The 18,222-nt window shown below is 34.8% G+C and overlaps 2 protein-coding genes across 2 annotated transcripts; both read left to right on the forward strand.

The window, feature by feature from the left end:
- The first annotated feature begins 5,340 nt into the window (after positions 1–5,340).
- On the forward strand, positions 5,341–10,649 carry LOC132631804 (probable fructokinase-7). Its single transcript, XM_060347501.1, has 7 exons — positions 5,341–5,841; positions 7,055–7,272; positions 8,288–8,500; positions 8,594–8,791; positions 8,877–9,017; positions 9,329–9,445; positions 10,081–10,649. The coding sequence occupies exons 1-7, from the start codon at positions 5,820–5,822 to the stop codon at positions 10,213–10,215; spliced, it is 1,044 nt and encodes a 347-aa protein (XP_060203484.1). The 5' UTR covers positions 5,341–5,819; the 3' UTR covers positions 10,216–10,649.
- Positions 10,650–12,912: 2,263 nt separating this feature from the next.
- LOC132631805 (probable fructokinase-7) lies at positions 12,913–18,015 on the forward strand. The gene is made up of 7 exons (XM_060347502.1): positions 12,913–13,252; positions 14,442–14,659; positions 15,650–15,862; positions 15,956–16,153; positions 16,239–16,379; positions 16,712–16,828; positions 17,465–18,015. Exons 1-7 carry the CDS (start codon positions 13,231–13,233, stop codon positions 17,597–17,599), a joined length of 1,044 nt encoding a protein of 347 aa, XP_060203485.1. The 5' UTR covers positions 12,913–13,230; the 3' UTR covers positions 17,600–18,015.
- Positions 18,016–18,222: the final 207 nt, after the last annotated feature.

An 18,222-nucleotide genomic window follows, 5' to 3' on the forward strand; every position in this document is an offset into this window, starting at 1 on the left:
CTACTAGTTATTTATAAAATAAAGAGACTTTTACACATAGGTGATGAGAGGTCTTTTCTTGTATTGAAATTCTATGAAAAACGTATTTAGTACTATTACGTAACTAAGTAGGGAAAGCTACGCATTGGGTCCGGCCAAAAATAATTACATACACTAGTCAAATATACAAAAAAATATACAATATTATATAATTGCCTCTTTATTTTTTTTTACTACAATTACTGTGTATTTAAAAAAAAAAAAAAAAAACCTTGAGTGACTTTATTAATATAAAATTATTGAAGCGTGTGACTCGTACAAAAAGAAGTTATTAGAGAGAGCACACTTTTAATATTTAATTATATTCTCACACGCCCCCTCACGTGCGGGCCTAAATTTTTTTCATGGCCAAGGACGTGGAAATTCTTTTTAATAATGGATGGCGTGAGATTCGATCCCATGACCTTTGGTTTGCTCTGGTACCATATTGAAGTGCATGCCCATCTCATCTAAAAGCTTAAGCTGTTAGAGAGAGCACGATTTTAATATTTAATTATATTCTCACAAAAAATAAACATAATGATTTTAGTAGATAATTTGCTTAGCTAAGTGATCATATAAGATATTAACTTCAAAATAGAGTAAAATTAAAGTATTTATTTGCAAGAGCTTGGGTGTTGTCCTCTCCGTATCGTCTCCACCGCCTCATTTTTTTTTTTAATAGTTATCTGTATTTAAGTGTCACGACCCAAACCGATGAGCCGTGACGGGAGTCTGACCTCTAGCGACCAAACACCCCTATTCTCATAACTGCATCTTACTAATCATCAAGAGCCCACAATGGCATAAACTGATCTCATAAAAAGGGAACATTAAGACCCTATACAATCTGCATACACATACACAACATGCAGAAGAACAGTGCAAGCCAGCTAGGCTGCTACATAAACTGTACACAAAGGCATAGAAGCCGACAAGGCTACATCATCTGACTACTACATACAACTGTCTACAGACCTCTACTCGAATGAAAGCTAGAAAGGACGGGATAGGGCCTCGTCATATCCATCTATATACATCTCAAAAGGATGGCCTACCAAAAATAGACTGCAACTCCGGATCGAATGGAGTGCACTGATCTCTGCTGGATAAAGGTCCTACTAAGCTGGACCACCTCCTTGTCTACCTGTAACTGCGGGCATGAACGCAGCCCCCCGAGCAACGGGAGTCAGTACGGATAATGTACTGAATATGTAAGGCATAAAGACAACAAGTATGAACATATATATAAAAATCATGAATAAGATCTGACTCATAAGCTGAAATGACTATCTGCATGAATCTGTATGAACTAGTATCTGTCTGCAACTGACTAAATCTGTATGTCGGAAAGTATAGACATGCATATATATATATGTAGTAGGTATACGCCTCATTGTCACATCACAGGCCACACCTTCACCCCCTGTCAAGTGTGCCTTTCTCATGTATATACTCCTACATCATAGGCCACTCATGGACCACTCATAGGCCACACTTGCGTGCCTTTCACATATGAAATATAATATCGCATGTCACACCTTCACCCCCTGTCAAGTGTGCCTTTCTTATGTATATACTCCTACATCATAGGCCACTCATGGACCACTCATAGGCCACACCTGCGTGCCTTTCACATATGAAATATAATATCGCAGGTCACACCTTCACCCTCTGTCAAGTGTGCCTTTCTCATGTACCCCTGAGAACTGAAAGTGAATGCATAGCACAAATAAAACTGAACAACAGGATTTTCAAACAATATAATGACAATTGGCCTCTCATGGGCCTTACTGAACTCGTACTACTAGGACAGAAAATCACAAGATCTGTACATGGGGAAATACCATAGTCGGGATATGGAAACATTAAAACTGTATTTCTCTTAGTGCTTACAAGAATAGAGAAATATGGAAACTCTCTGACCCGTTTATTGGTTCATATCATAGGATCATGCCAAGTGAAAGAAAGGAAAAGCCTTAACATACCTTGACGTATATCAAGTCGCCCAACTCCTACCTCTTGAACTTGTAAGTCTACAATTAAGGTAACATAAGTCTTAATTAGGCTACTTGCCTTGCTTACTAATCATCCTCAAGCACATATAAAGCTTAACGAACTATAGACAACTATCCCCTTTATAAGCTTACCACTCTTCAACTTCTCATTCGATCCAATATCAACTACAATACCCACAATACAATGATAACAACTATACATATCAAAATACATGTAAATCCATTTCTAATCATTTCTTAAAATAGCCTCATGTCACTACCTTGCCCTTCATCAATCTATCACTCTCACAAATACCTTCTCTTTACCTACAATCACTAAAACTCTTGGTAGTCAACTTAAATATAAAGGTAGGAATCATTTACATACCTTGAGGGGTCAATAATCCCAAGAATCACTTTAACTTCAACTCCCTAAGCTTCCCATTCTTGGAGAAACCCTAGAAACAACCTTCTTCTTCACAAGCTCGGGTTTACGGGGTCCGGGTCTTGTCAAATCTTCACTAATATGTCATAAATGTTGGGAGAGCAAAATACTAGGGTTTTCTGATCTGGGAATGAGAGAAATTAGACATAAAGTCATGGACCATGTATTAATACTCGGAGAATTAAATGCTTCAGTGGTCCGGTTCGACGAGCGGGTCGACAACCCGTCGACGTGCTCGTCGTCCTGCGCCTACAGAATGCATGGCTGCTGAACCCTGTCGACGCCGCACAACGACAGCCCGTCGACAGGTTCGACGACCCGTCAATCACGACTGGTGTCCTGCAGATTTTCTGGTTCAGTTCAGATCGCGTCGATTCAATTCGCTCAACTCCTAATCCTGTAAATCACCAGAAATGCCTGCTGGTACCATTGCACACGGGGTAAAACACTTTCTATCTCCAAAACTCAGGCTCGGGTCTCAATTCCCAAGGCACTCTCAACTAGGAAATCATAAGTCTTACTATGACAGAAACAAGGGGCGTAACATTAAGCATTTATTTTCTTCCTTTTTTTGTGTTGTTTTCTTTTTCCAATGTTTGTTATATTATCAATTTGGTAAGAACAAAGAAATTTAGGCCTCATTCGTTTGTATTTAAGGCAAAAAACGTTTATGTACATAGCAAGAGGATATATTTACAAAACATGACGATACTTTTCAGTTTACAAAATATATCAATAGATTTCTTACAAAATATATACGAATCATGTAAAATAAAAAGAAGCAAATAAAACACAGTAAATATGGCAAGGAAACTGCTTTCCTTATTTTATCCACTTTTCTCTCTCCATTCAAAATTAAGAGATATTTTTCCTTGATTTTCTCCAACTTTTGCTCCCTTACTTCATCTACTTTTCTCTCCCCATTCAAACTTAAGAGATATTGTTCCCTAAATTTCTGCAACTTTTACTCAAAAAATCTGTTTTAATCGGTAATTCTCTCATTCAAAATTCACATCAGAAAACATATATATGTATAAATTTTTGTATGCAATATGTATAACTGTATAAATTCGTTATAACTTTTATGTATGAAATATGTATAAAATTTGTATGTATATTTGGATTATGATAAAGTACATATAGATTGTATAAAATCTGATCAAAATATGTATAGATTATGAGAAAGTATATATGTATAATAAATTTTCTAATTTATAGAAACCAGATTCCATACACATTTCATACAGATATCAGTTTTCAACATTTTTAAAACTAATTCATATCGAATTTATTCGCATTTCATACACACTATGCCCGCATATATCTTAAAAATGATATATAGCAGATTCCATACACATTGCATACATATATTAGTTTTCAACATTTTTAAAAAGTACAGTTTATATAATTTATATAGAATTCTAATACACAATGATCACATATATATCTCAAAATGATACAAACCAATTTTTATATACAATTAATACACAGGTCAGTAATCATTCTTTCTATTATTAAAATATAAATAATTTATACACATTTCATACACATACTTACAACATACATCTCATACACACGTTTCAACTTTTTTACATGCTGCATTAAAGAATTTTTTTTCTTTTTTGCATTAAACATATCATCAATTCCAATACCCCACGCTTAAATTCATAAGATTTTTTATTCATTATTTCCACAAACAAAAGCCGAAGCACAATTAAAGTCTAACAATGTAGGACCGGAAAACAGTGTTAATATACAAAAATAATGATGAACAGTAACAATGGTGAAAGATGGTTTGAAAATCGTGAGTTGAAAATGCGGAGAATTGTTATCAGACAAAAAACGTTAAATTTGGTGGAGAATTATTTGTTGATGAAGCTAAAATCATATCATATTAGGAGAGAATATGAATTTTAGGTCTGGAAATGATGTATATCATAGAGAGAGAGAGAGAGAGAGAGAGAGAGAGAGAGAGAAATCTTTTTCAAAAGAAAGTTCTCTTCCTCAAAAAAAGCCCAAAGTCGTAGGTATCCTATTACCCAACTATGATATACTTTGTAATTTTGTTGGTATGTTTTGTAAATGTGAAAAAGTATCCTTATGTTTTAAAATATAGGGTCTAAAGTAGTATTATTAGGTCATTTCCCTTCTATTTAATGGAGGTCTTACGTGTATTTATATACATTAAGATTTAAATATTTATTTCATCTTAATAAGACTTAATTATTAAGATCTTGAATAAAGTAGTATCATTAAAATGTATTTTTATGCGAATAATTTTCACAACCATTCTGTCCAGAACCAACAACCACTATCATTAACCACCTATGTACACAATCATCACAACCACTATCAACCATCATTCTCTGTCGTCAACCACCGGCTACCACCACTAACCATCTCTGTCATCACAACTATAGGGAACCACCATTGTTGGTTGAAGAATAAGACACTTAAATTGGAACGAAGAGTAATATTTAATTGAAGAATATATTTATTATGTTTAAATATAAATAAATTATGCACATTCTTAGGTTGAAAAACAACTAATCTTAATTATTCAGTGTTTAGATAAAAAAAATAATATTTAGATTTAGATTTCTTAATCCTGACCATAATCCCTACTTGCCCGTTTCCCATTAGACGTAACTGAATGTTTGACTGACCAGTTTATAAATCATTTTGTGCTTAAAATAAGCCCAAAAAAATAAGTTGACCCGTTTGACTTAGCTTAAAAAAAGAAGCTTATAAGTTGAAGCGGATGAATAAGTCCATTTATTTAGTTCTATAGTTCTACATTCTTTGCATTTATTATACGTACTCAGTTAGATTTAGATATATACATACTTAGATCTATACTAAGAATTTCAAATTCTTCAAATTCTATTAATAATAAATATTATCAGAATTGATTCAGATGGCGAGGACTCACGGAAAAATACACCTTATTCATGCTTCGCACAGCAACTTGCCCTGTCAATATTATATGTCTATGCTAAACTTGGTGATCTATTTTCCCATCCAAACAGGCTCTGAATTGGATTGAAGACGAGATTATTCCGTTAAACTATTGAGTATGCAAAGACTCTGATTTCATTAAGATGTCGGTAAAGAAAATGCTGACGTACAGTAAATTTTCAGAAGCAGAAAATTGAGATACATTTTATGCCGTGTCAGCAAAAAGTAGTAAGGGGTGGCAAGAAAGAGGAGATCTAGCACGTTTATTGATTTTTCTTTCTTGTCAACTTCATAAACCCCTCTTCCACTCTGCTCTCTTTAATTCTCTCTCTCTCTTTTGTTGTTGATATTCCCAAAGCCGCCACCTTTAGCACTCTGATTTCACCGTTGACAATATCAGTATGGCTCAAGAATCCATTTCGGGTTAGTATAAATGTACAAATAATGAATGTATGATTTGTCTTTTAGAATTTTGGTTTTAGTATTCAGGGTACTTGTACACTATCTTGAATCTTGTTTATATATTCGATCTTTGTTGTTTAATCATGATGGTTGCTTTCTTGTTTTTTTTTTTTTTTTTTGGTAATGATTATTATGGAAGCATCATACTTTACAGCAAACTTAGTCCTTCTTTCTTTACACTGTAATTCTAGTTGATCTGAGTGCCTTTTAAATAAATTATAGATTTGGACGAGTTTCCTATCTTCCTAATGGGTCATATTGCTCTTAAAGTGTGTTGTTTTAAATTAATTTGTGTATCTTGGAATTAAGTCCTGTTAATTCAGATATTCACAATATTGGAAGCTTTTTGGTAAAAAGAAAAGGCTTTCTGTTTGATCTAATTCTGAACTACTCGATATAGTTTGTATAAACAAATGATGAATGTATGGTTTTTCTGTTTTTTTTTTTTTTCAGAAATTTGGTTTTTAGTAGCTTATTTTTTTCAGGGTTCTACACTATCTTGAATCTTGTTTTCGATATTTGATCTTGATGGTAACTTTCGCGGGTTGTTGTTGTAATGATTATTATGGAACCATCATACTTTACACAAGAGTTAGTGTTTCTTTCCATACACTGTAATTGTAGTTGATCTGTGTGGCTTTTTACTTGCTTCTTGACCTCTTCTTTTCGATAAATTTTAGATTTGAACGAGTTTCCTATCTTGCTATTAAGAAATTGTGACAATGAATATTGGTGAAACGGGTCATATTGCGGCAGTAGATTCTTTTTTGTTTGCGGTTCTCTTCAAGTGTTTCTTTTTAAGTTTAAGTATGAATCTTGGAATTTGGAATTAAGTCCTGTTTGGAAGCTTTCTGGTAAAACGAAAGAAAAACAATTTCTGGTTGATCTAATTCTGAACTACTCCATATTGTTCATGAATAGTAGGATTCATTAGCCACAGTTTGTTAATACACACTCAAAGTGAAAGCTGCCACCTACCTGTCTTGAATGGAATTAGTAATTATTTGTAAGCGGGTGGGCCTTAACAAGGAAAGTAAATTATGGGTCTATTTTTTATTTAAAAATAAAAGATTTGGTGCTTTTAATTTAGAAGCTGCCATTATTTGATTTGCTTCAAGATAATTTGATCATTTGGCTGTATGCTCCGTTGACAACAGAATTTGGATGTTTGCAGGCAATTTGAAAGACCTTTCTTTGAACAGTAATGATATGGCAACAAATAAGTCTAATTTAGTTGTTTGCTTTGGAGAGATGCTAATTGACTTCATCCCAACTGTCGGTGGAGTTTCACTTGCGGAAGCTCCTGCCTTTGAAAAAGCTCCCGGTGGTGCACCTGCTAATGTTGCTGTGTGCATCTCCAAGTTGGGGGGTTCATCTGCTTTTATTGGAAAGGTACAATTTTTTTCCTGTTGTTTTCATTATATGCAGTAATGTTTAATCTAACTTTTTTATAATGTTCTAAAAATACACGACTGATTCTGGAATACAAATTTGTCGTAACAGAGGGTGCCTACTTTGAATTGTAGAAGTTGTCCATGTGCTTTTTCTTAGCGTACGCGGAGCAAGAACTCTTTGATTTCCTGGTGCTTAAATATTTACAATAACCATGCAGTACAATTGTAATGTATAATGTATAGCATGAGTGCGACGTTGCTTCTTCTTGTACTTGTATAATATGGATACTTAATTATAACTCAAATCCATAATTGTCTTTCAATTGTTGAATTTCAGTGATCACGCCTAAAAATGCAGGTTTGCTCACTCTGAAATAGAAAACTGAAAACAGATTCCTTGTTAGTATTTTATGCAAATCGTTATCCTAAGTTCTTCTTCTTCTTCTTCTTTTTTTTTTTTTGGTTGTTTTCTAAAGAGATAGGAATTCATAAAAGAAAAAGTTTGACTCACTATTTTCTATTTTTGAGAATGTTAAGAATTATTACCATTCTTATATAAAAAATGTTTAAATCGCTAGTACTGCTTTCTGTGAGTGGATAAATGTGTAAATGATCTTTCACACCATGGGATAGGCTAGTGTACAGTCTGCTTGATCATGCAGAGAACAGATTGTGCAGTCTATTGGTGTCATCATGCTTTATGTATATATTTCCATCCAACTAGTTTTCAGGGGAGAAGTTAGGACAGTGCTTGCATTATTATTTATGTGTTGAGCTTCTGTAAATGTTGTTCATTAATCAATACAATGAATTTTGAATGGGGAATTTTATTTCTTCAAGGCCCTGCAGTGGGTCCGCTTAGTCATGTTATATACCTGTTTTTTTTTTGCTTGTTCAGCTTATGGACTGAACTTTTTGTCGTTGCTTCTGTACTGATTGCATTATTCTTAATTGAAACCTTTGTGCTAAGCCTTAATTGGCGATGACTTTAAGAGCTGTGCATTTTTAATTAGGTCGGTGAGGATGATTTTGGCCGTTTGTTGGCTGACATTTTGAAGCAACACAATGTTGACAATTCTGGATTACGGTTCGACCATGACGCAAGGACTGCACTGACATTTGTTTCACTCACAGCTGAAGGTGAGCGGGAATTTGTGTTCTTCCGCAATCCTAGTGCTGATATGCTTCTTCGGGAGTCAGAACTCAACATAGATCTAATTAAAAAGGTATAAATTCCTTCTTATTGCTTCTATGCACAGACGTGTTTTCCATTTACCTTCGATGCAATATTTCATAAAAGGCATATTAATCATGTCCAGGCCACCATCTTCCATTATGGCTCGATTAGTTTGATTGACGAACCCTGTAGGTCAACACAACTTGCTGCAATGGACATTGCCAAAAGATCCGGTAGCATACTCTCGTATGATCCGAACCTGAGATTGCCTTTATGGCCTTCAGAAGATGCTGCCCGAAGTGGAATAATGAGTGTATGGAACCTAGCAGAGATTATTAAGGTATGACTTCTTCACAACTCACAAGTGCATCCATCACCTGCTAAGTTCTGTTTGGCAATGACATTCTGTATTTTTATAAGTGCAGGTAAGTGAGGATGAAATTTCGTTCTTGACTGGAGGTGATGATCCAAATGATGATGAGGTAGTGTTGAAGAAGCTTTTCCATCCTAATCTGAAGCTTTTGCTTGTAACTGAAGGTTCAGCTGGTTGCAGATATTACACCAAGGTATTTTTATCCTATTTTATTCTCACATTTTCTTTAATTTTGCATGAAAATAAGCATATAATGCTTTGAAAATTTTACCACACACGGCTAACATCTTTTGTTTTTGCTGAAGATGAAAATATCTCAGTTACCCAGGCAGTAAAGTTTGACCAAATAGAACGAGTAGAATTTTTATGTTATGTATATTTATCATAATAGAGAATTTTATGTTATGTTATGTTACTGTTTGTGAAGTTAAATGCATGAACTTCTGAGCTTTTGTTGTCTTAGTAACTTTTATTTGCTTGTGGGTGCTGACTCAATTGATGCAGGAATTCAAGGGAAGAGTAAATTCACTTAAAGTGAAAGTTGTTGATACAACTGGTGCTGGTGATGCATTTGTCGGTGGAATTCTAAAGTGTCTAGCTTCTGATTCTGATCTTTATCAGGTGCGTGAATTTGGATATGAGCAAAAAAGTCATGCACAATCAAGATTTTTCTCTCTCTTATCAAACTTTCTTCCCCGCATTAATCCTGGTTTTCTATTTGGCAATGTTATGATAGGTAAAGAATTATGTTCTTTCCAAGTCCTATTGTGAAATCTTCCCCCAATTGCCTTCTTTTTTCCTTTTCCCCAATTCTAGAGTCTATTTACATATTTCCAAATAGGGAGAATGTGCAATTTTAACTGTGTCCTCTGCCTGAGAGGGCAAAAGCTTGAGGCACTACCAATTTTTCAATTCAGTGCTTTCAATAGTAATTTGATTGATGGGTAATTTATTCGCTCATAGTTTGATGGTACACTCAGCAAGTAAAGATAGTTTTTGCTTTCACCGGTTTAATTGGTCTTTCTGAAGATTCGTTTTGCCTTTCACCAGTGTAAATGGTCTTTCTCTGATAGTCTGATTATATCCTTGTACTGGGAACTTCTTGTCATTAGTATTTATTTCTATGAGCATGTCCTAGGACGTGGAATGCCGTGCGTGATTGATTCATTGGTTCACCTGCATTTTAGTCGATTTCATTTATTGAACATCTAGCTCCTAACTTTAGAAATCCTTTTTTTTTCTTTTATTCTTGGCAGGATGAGAAGCGGTTAAGGGACGCTATCTTTTTCGCTAATGTTTGTGCTGCCCTGGCAGTTACAGGAAGAGGTGGAATTCCTGCTCTTCCTACACAAGATGCAGTTCAACGGAAACTCTCCGAGGTCACTGCATAAGAAGGCAGAACAAGTTTTGTTCTCATCATATGTTGTATCTGCATTATTCTAGATTTATTATCTTCACAATGGGCGATTCATTTTCCTTTTCGTCTCTGGTATCTGCTGGTTAGTTCCTCTCTTTGGAAAGAACTTGCAGCCAAAGAGACATTCAAGAGATACAAGAAAAATAGCGTAGCGTCTTCTGTCAATCATATACAAGCTTTGATGTCTGCGATACATCTGATCCTTGTTACGGATCCATCAGATCATGGTATACTGAGGATATTAAAACAGCCAGGATAGAGAAGATTACTGTTGGATTTTGACATTAACTGCGTGTAAAGGTAAAAAAACAAAGAATGACTATCCATCTTTTGTTGCTGTTATCCAAAATAATGGTACCACTGTACCAATGCCATTTATTTCCTTTTCAAGAGGCTTTCTTTTGTTTCCTTTAAAGTGTCTTATTTGAAGCTGACTTCATGAGAGGGAAACTCTGTTGAATTGTGATAACGTCCTTTAAAGGAACCTGATTAAGGGAAGCAAGTTAGCTACAGTATCCAAGGCGACTCTCAAAGCATGGGGTTTCACTACTTTGCATTATTTGATCCTTATTTCACTTCATTGAATAAAAACAAAATAAATTTGATGGATCCGTAATCATAATCTTTCTATTATTAAAATATAAATAATTTATACACATAATTACAACATACATCTCATTCACACGTTTCAACTTTTTTACATGCTGCATTAAAGAATTTTTTAAAGTCTAACAATGTAGGACCGGAAAACAGTGTTAATATACAAAAATAATGATGAACAGTAACAATGGTGAAAGATGGTTTGAAAATCGTGAGTTGAAAATGAAGAGAGTTGTTCTCAGACAAAAAAAGTTAAATTTGGTGGAGAATTGTTCGTTGATGAAGCTGAAATCATATCATACTAGGAGAGAATATGAATTTTAGGTCTGGAAATGATGTATATCATAGAGGGAGAGAGAGGGAGAGGGAGAGAGAGAGAGAAAAATCTTTTTTAAAAAGTCCTCTTCCTCAATAAAGGCCCAAAGTCGTAGGTATCCTATTACCCAAATATGATATACTTTGTAATTTTGTTTGTATGCTTTATAAAGGGAAATTCGCAGAATTGCCCTTCTTTTGGGGTGGTCTTTAAATTTTGCCCCTCATATTTGCGGTCTTTAAATTTTGCCCCTCATATTTGTGGTCTTTAAGTTTTTCCCTTAGCTTGGATACTTGAGGTTCTGGGTTCGAACCCCCGCTCAAGCATAAAATAAAAAAAATAATTTCGCAAGGCAGGGCTGGAGGGAGTGTATGCCGGATCCGGCATAAAGTCCTTAAGGAAAAACTAAAGTTATGCCGGAGGGGGCATAACTTTTCCTCAAGGCATAGTTTAGTTATGCCTTATGGGAAAAAACTTTTTCCTTAAGGAACTATGCCTTATGAGGCAGATTTTTAATTAAGGCATAACCAAAAGTATGCCTCATAAGGCAGAACTTTTCCTGGCAAACTTTTAGTTATGCCTTAAGGAAAAGTTCCGCCTTATGGGGCATACTTTTAGTTATATTTTATGGGGCACACTTTTAGTTAAGGCATAACTAAAAGTATGCCCCATAAGGCGGAACTTTTCCTTAAGGCACAATTAAAAGTATGCCTTGAAAAGTAAAAATAAAATAAAATATATGTCTCATTGCAAAGTTTGCCCTCTCCGGCATAACTTTAGTTTTTCCTTAAGGATTGTATGCCGGATCCGGCATACACTCCCCCCAGCCCTGCCTTGCGAAATTATTTTTTTATTTTATACCTGAGCGGGGGTTCGAACCCAGAACCTCAGGTATCCAAACGAAGGACAAAACTTAAAGAACACAAATATGAGGGGCAAAATTTAAAGACCACCCCAAAAGAAGGGCAATCCGTGCAAAAAAATGTTTTGTAAATAGAAAAAAATATCCTTATGTTTAATAATATAGGGTCTAAAGTAGTATTATTAGGTCATTTTCCCTTGTATTTAATGGAGGTCTTACGTGTATTTATTTACATTAAGATTTAAATATTTATTTCATCTTAATAAGACTTAATTATTAAGATCTTGAATAAAGTAGTATCATTAAAATGTATTTTTATGCGGATAATTTTCACAACCATTCTGTCCAGAACCAACAACCACTATCATTAACCACCTCTGTGCACAATCATCACAACCACTATCAACCATCATTCTCTGTCGTCAACCACCGGCTACCACCACCAACCATCTCTGCCATCACAACTATAGGGAACCACCATTGTTGGTTGAAGAATAAGACACTTAAATTGGAACGAAGAGTAATATTTAATTGAAGAATACATTTATTATGTTTAAATATAAATAAATTATGCACATTCTTAGGTTGAAAAACAACTAATCTTAATTATTCAGTGTTTAGATAAAAAAAAATAATATTTAGATTTAGATTTCTTAATCCTAACCATAATCCCTACTTGCCCCTTTTCCATTAGACGTAATTGAGTGTTTGACCGACCAGTTTATAAGTCATTTTGTGTTTAAAATAAACCTAAAAAAATAAATTAACCCGTTTGACTTAACTTAAAAAAAGCAGCACATCCAAACAGGCTCTGAATTGGATTGAAGACAAGATTATTCCGTTAAACTATTGAGTATGCAAAGACTCTGATTTCATTAAGATGTCGTAAAGAAAAGACTGATGTACAGTAAATTTTCAGAAGCAGAAAATTGAGATACATTTTATGCCGTGTCAGCAAAAAGTAGTAAGGGGTGGCAAGAAAGAGGAGATCTAGCACGTTTATTGATTTTTCTTTCTTGTCAACTTCATAAACCCCTCTTCCACTCTGCTCTCTTTCAACATTCATTAATTCACTTTCTTTCCCTACAAATTAACGCCTAGTTCTTACCTCTCTTTAATTTTCTCTCTCTCTCTCTCTCTCTCTCTCTAGTTGTTGATATTTCCAAAGCCGCCACCTTTAGCACTCTGATTTCACCGTTGACAATATCAGTATGGCTCAAGAATCCATTTCGGGTTAGTATACATGTACAAATAATGAATGTATGATTTGTCTTTTAGAATTTTGGTTTTAGTATTCAGGGTACTTGTTTATATATTCGATCTTTGTTGTTTAATCATGATGGTTACTTTTTTGTTTTTTGTTTTTTGGTAATGATTATTAAGGAAGCATCATACTTTACAGCAAACTTAGTCCTTCTTTCTTTACACTGTAATTCTAGTTGATCTGAGGGCCTTTTAAATAAATTATTGATTTGGACGAGTTTCCTATCTTCCTAATGGGTCATATTGCTCTTAAAGTGTGTTGTTTTAAATTAATTTGTGTATCTTGGAATTAAGTCCTGTTAATTCAGGTATTCACAATATTGGAAGCTTTTTGGTAAAAAGAAAAGGCTTTCTGTTTGATCTAATTCTGAACTACTCGATATAGTTTGTATAAACAAATGATGAATGTATGATTTTTCTGTTTTTTTTTTTTTCAGAAATTTGGTTTTTAGTAGCTTATTTTTTTCAGGGTTCTACACTATCTTGAATCTTGTTTTCGATATTTGATCTTGATGGTAACTTTCTCGGGTTGTTGTTGTAATGATTATTATGGAACTATCATACTTTACACAAGAGTTAGTGTTTCTTTCTATACACGGTAATTGTAGTTGATCTGTGTGGCTTTTTACTTGCTTCTTCACCTCTTCTTTTAGATAAATTTTAGATTTGAACGAGTTTCCTATCTTGCTATTAAGAAATCGTGACAATGAATATTGGTGAAACGGGTCATATTGCGGTAGTAGATTCTTTTTTGTTTGCGGTTCTCTTCAAGTGTTTCTTTTTAAGTTTAAGTATGAATCTTGGAATTTTGGAATTAAGTCCTGTTTGGAAGCTTTCTGGTAAAACGAAAGAAAAACAATTTCTGGTTGATCTAATTCTGAACTACTCCATATTGTTCATGAATAGTAGGATTCATTAGCCACAGTTTGTTAATACACACTCAAAGTGAAAGCTGCCACCTACCTGTCTTGAATGGAATTAGTAATTATTTGTAAGCGGGTGGGGCTTAACAAGGAAAGTAAATTATGGGTCTATTTTTTATTTAAAAATAAAAGATTTAGTGCTTTTAATTTAGAAGCTGCCATTATTTGATTTGCTTCAAGATAATTTGATCATTTTGCTGTATGCTCCGTTGACAACAGAATTTGGATGTTTGCAGGCAATTTGAAAGACCTTTCTTTGAACAGTAATGATATGGCAACAAATAAGTCTAATTTAGTTGTTTGCTTTGGAGAGATGCTAATTGACTTCATCCCAACTGTCGGTGGAGTTTCACTTGCGGAAGCTCCTGCCTTTGAAAAAGCTCCCGGTGGTGCACCTGCTAATGTTGCTGTGTGCATCTCCAAGTTGGGGGGTTCATCTGCTTTTATTGGAAAGGTACAATTTTTTTCCTGTTGTTTTCATTATATGCAGTAATGTTTAATCTAACTTTTTTATAATGTTCTAAAAATACACGACTGATTCTGGAATACAAATTTGTCGTAACAGAGGGTACCTACTTTGGATTGTAGAAGCTGTCCATGTGCTTTTTCTTAGCGTACGCGGAGCAAGAACTCTTTGATTTCCTGGTGCTTAAATATTTACAATAACCATGCAGTACAATTGTAATGTATAATGTATAGCATGAGTGCGACGTTGCTTCTTCATGTACTTGTATACTTAATTATAACTCAAATCCATAATTGTCTTTCAATTGTTGAATTTCAGTGATCACGCCTAAAAATGCAGGTTTGCTCACTCTGAAATAGAAAACTGAAAACAGATTCCTTGTTAGTATTTTATGCAAATCGTTATCCTAAGTTCTTTTTTTTTTTGGTTGTTTTCTAAAGAAATAGGAATTCATAAAAGAAAAAGTTTGACTCACTATTTTCTATTGTTGAGAATGTTAAGAATTATTACCATTCTTATATAAAAAATGTTTAAATCGCTAGTACTGCTTTCTGTGAGTGGATAAATGTGTAAATGATCTTTCATACCATGGGATAGGCTAGTGTACAGTCTGCTTGAACATGCAGAGAACAGATTGTGCAGTCTATTGGTGTCATCATGCTTTATGTTTATATTTCCATCCAACTAGTTTTCAGGGGAGAAGTTAGGACAGTGCTTGCATTATTATTTATATGTGTTGAGCTTCTGTATATGTTGTTCATTAATCAATACAATGAATTTTGGATGGAGAATTTTATTTCTTCAAGGCCCTGCAGTGGATCCGCTTAGTCATGTTATATACTTATTTTGTTTTGCTTGTTCAGCTTACGGACTGAACTTTTTGTCGTTGCTTCTGTACTGATTGCATTATTCTTAATTGAAACCTTTGTGCTAAGCCTTAATTGGCGATGACTTTAAGAGCTGTGCATTTTTAATTAGGTCGGTGAGGATGATTTCGGCCGTTTGTTGGCTGACATTTTGAAGCAACACAATGTTGACAATTCTGGCTTACGGTTCGACCATGACGCAAGGACTGCACTGGCATTTGTTACACTCACAGCTGAAGGTGAGCGGGAATTTGTGTTCTTCCGCAATCCTAGTGCTGATATGCTTCTTCGGGAGTCAGAACTCAACATAGATCTAATTAAAAAGGTATAAATTCCTTCTTATTGCTTCTATGCACAGACGTGTTTTCCATTCAGCTTCAATGCAATATTTCAGAAAAGGCATATTAATCATGTCCAGGCCACCATCTTCCATTATGGCTCGATTAGTTTGATCGACGAACCCTGTAGGTCAACACAACTTGCTGCAATGGACATTGCCAAAAGATCAGGTAGCATACTCTCGTATGATCCGAACCTGAGATTGCCTTTATGGCCTTCAGAAGATGCTGCCCGAAGTGGAATAATGAGTGTATGGAACCTAGCTGAGATTATTAAGGTATGACTTCTTCACAACTCACAAGTGCATCCATCATCTGCTAAGTTCTGTTTGGCAATGACATTCTGTATTTTTAAAAGTGCAGGTAAGTGAGGATGAAATTTCGTTCTTGACTGGAGGTGATGATCCAAATGATGATGAGGTAGTGTTGAAGAGACTTTTCCATCCTAATCTGAAGCTTTTGCTTGTAACTGAAGGTTCAGCTGGTTGCAGATATTACACCAAGGTATTTTTATCCTATTTTATTCTCACATTTTCTTTAATTTTGCATGAAAATAAGCATATAATGCTTTGAAAATTTTACTACACACGGCTAACATCTTTTGTTTTTGCTGAAGATGAAAATATCTCAGCCACCCAGGCAGTAAAGTTTGACCAAATAGAACGAGTAGAATTTTTATGTTATGTATATTTATCATAATAGAGAATTTTATGTTATGTATGCAGTGCATTTTGTACTTATATGTTACTGTTTGTGAAGTTACATGCATGAACTTCTGAGCTTTTGTTGTCTTAGTAACTTTTATTTGCTTGTGGATGCTGACTCAATTGATGCAGGAATTCAAGGGAAGAGTAAATTCACTTAAAGTGAAAGTTGTTGATACAACTGGTGCTGGTGATGCATTTGTCGGTGGAATTCTAAAGTGTCTAGCTTCTGATTCTGATCTTTATCAGGTGCGTGAATTTGGATATGAGCAAAAAAGTCATGCACAATCAAGATTTTTCTCTCTCTTATCAAACTTTCTTCCCCGCATTAATCCTGGTTTTCTATTTGGCAATGTTATGATAGGTAAAGAATTATGTTCTTTCCAAGTCCTATTGTGAAATCTTCCCCCAATTGCCTTCTTTTTTCCTTTTCCCCAATTCTAGAGTCTATTTACATATTTCCAAATAGGGAGAATGTGCAATTTTAACTGTGTCCTCTGCCTGAGAGGGCAAAAGCTTGAGGCACTACCAATTTGTCAATTCAGTGCTTTCAATAGTAATTTGATTGATGGGTAATTTATTCGCTCATAGTTTGATGGTACACTCAGCAAGTAAAGATAGTTTTTGCTTTCACCGGTTTAATTGGTCTTTCTGAAGATTCGTTTTGCCTTTCACCAGTGTAAATGGTCTTTCTCTGACAGTCTGATTATATCCTTGTACTGGGAACTTCTTGTCATTAGTATTTATTTCTATGAGCATGTCCTAGGACGTGGAATGCCGTGCGTGATTGATTCATTGCTTCACCTGCATTTTAGTCGATTTCATTTATTGAACATCTAGCTCCTAACTTTAGAAATCCTTTTTTTTTTCTTTTATTCTTGGCAGGATGAGAAGCGGTTAAGGGACGCTATCTTTTTCGCTAATGTTTGTGCTGCCCTGACAGTTACAGGAAGAGGTGGAATTCCTGCTCTTCCTACACAAGATGCAGTTCAACGGAAACTCTCCGAGGTCACTGCATAAGAAGGCAGAACAAGTTTTGTTCTCATCATATGTTGTATCTGCATTATTCTAGATTTATTATCTTCACAATGGACGATTCATTTTCCTTTTCGTCTCTGGTATCTGCTGGTTAGTTCCTCTCTTTGGAAAGAACTTGCAGCCAAAGAGACATTCAAGAGATACAAGAAAAATAGCGTAGCGTCTTCTGTCAATCATATACAAGCTTTGATGTCTGCGGTACATCTGATCCTTGTTACGGATCCATCAGATCATGGTATACTGAGGATATTAAAACAGCCAGGATAGAGAAGATTACTGTTGGTTTTTGACATTAACTGCGTGTAAAGGTAAAAAAACAAAGAATGACTATCCATCTTTTGTTGCTGTTATCCAAAATAATGGTACCACTGTACCAATGTCATTTATTTCCTTTTCAAGAGGCTTTCTTTTGTTTCCTTTAAAGTGTCTTATTTGAAGCTGACTTCATGAGAGGGAAACTCTGTTGAATTGTGATAACGTCCTTTAAAGGAACCTGATTAAGGGTAGCAAGTTAGCTACAGTATCCAAGGCGACTCTTAAAGCATGGGGTTTCACTACTTTGCATTATTTGATCCTTATTTCACTTCATTGAATAAAAACAAAAT

The sequence above is a fragment of the Lycium barbarum genome, chromosome 3, assembly GCF_019175385.1.
Source record: "Lycium barbarum isolate Lr01 chromosome 3, ASM1917538v2, whole genome shotgun sequence".
Lineage (NCBI taxonomy): Eukaryota > Viridiplantae > Streptophyta > Magnoliopsida > Solanales > Solanaceae > Lycium > Lycium barbarum.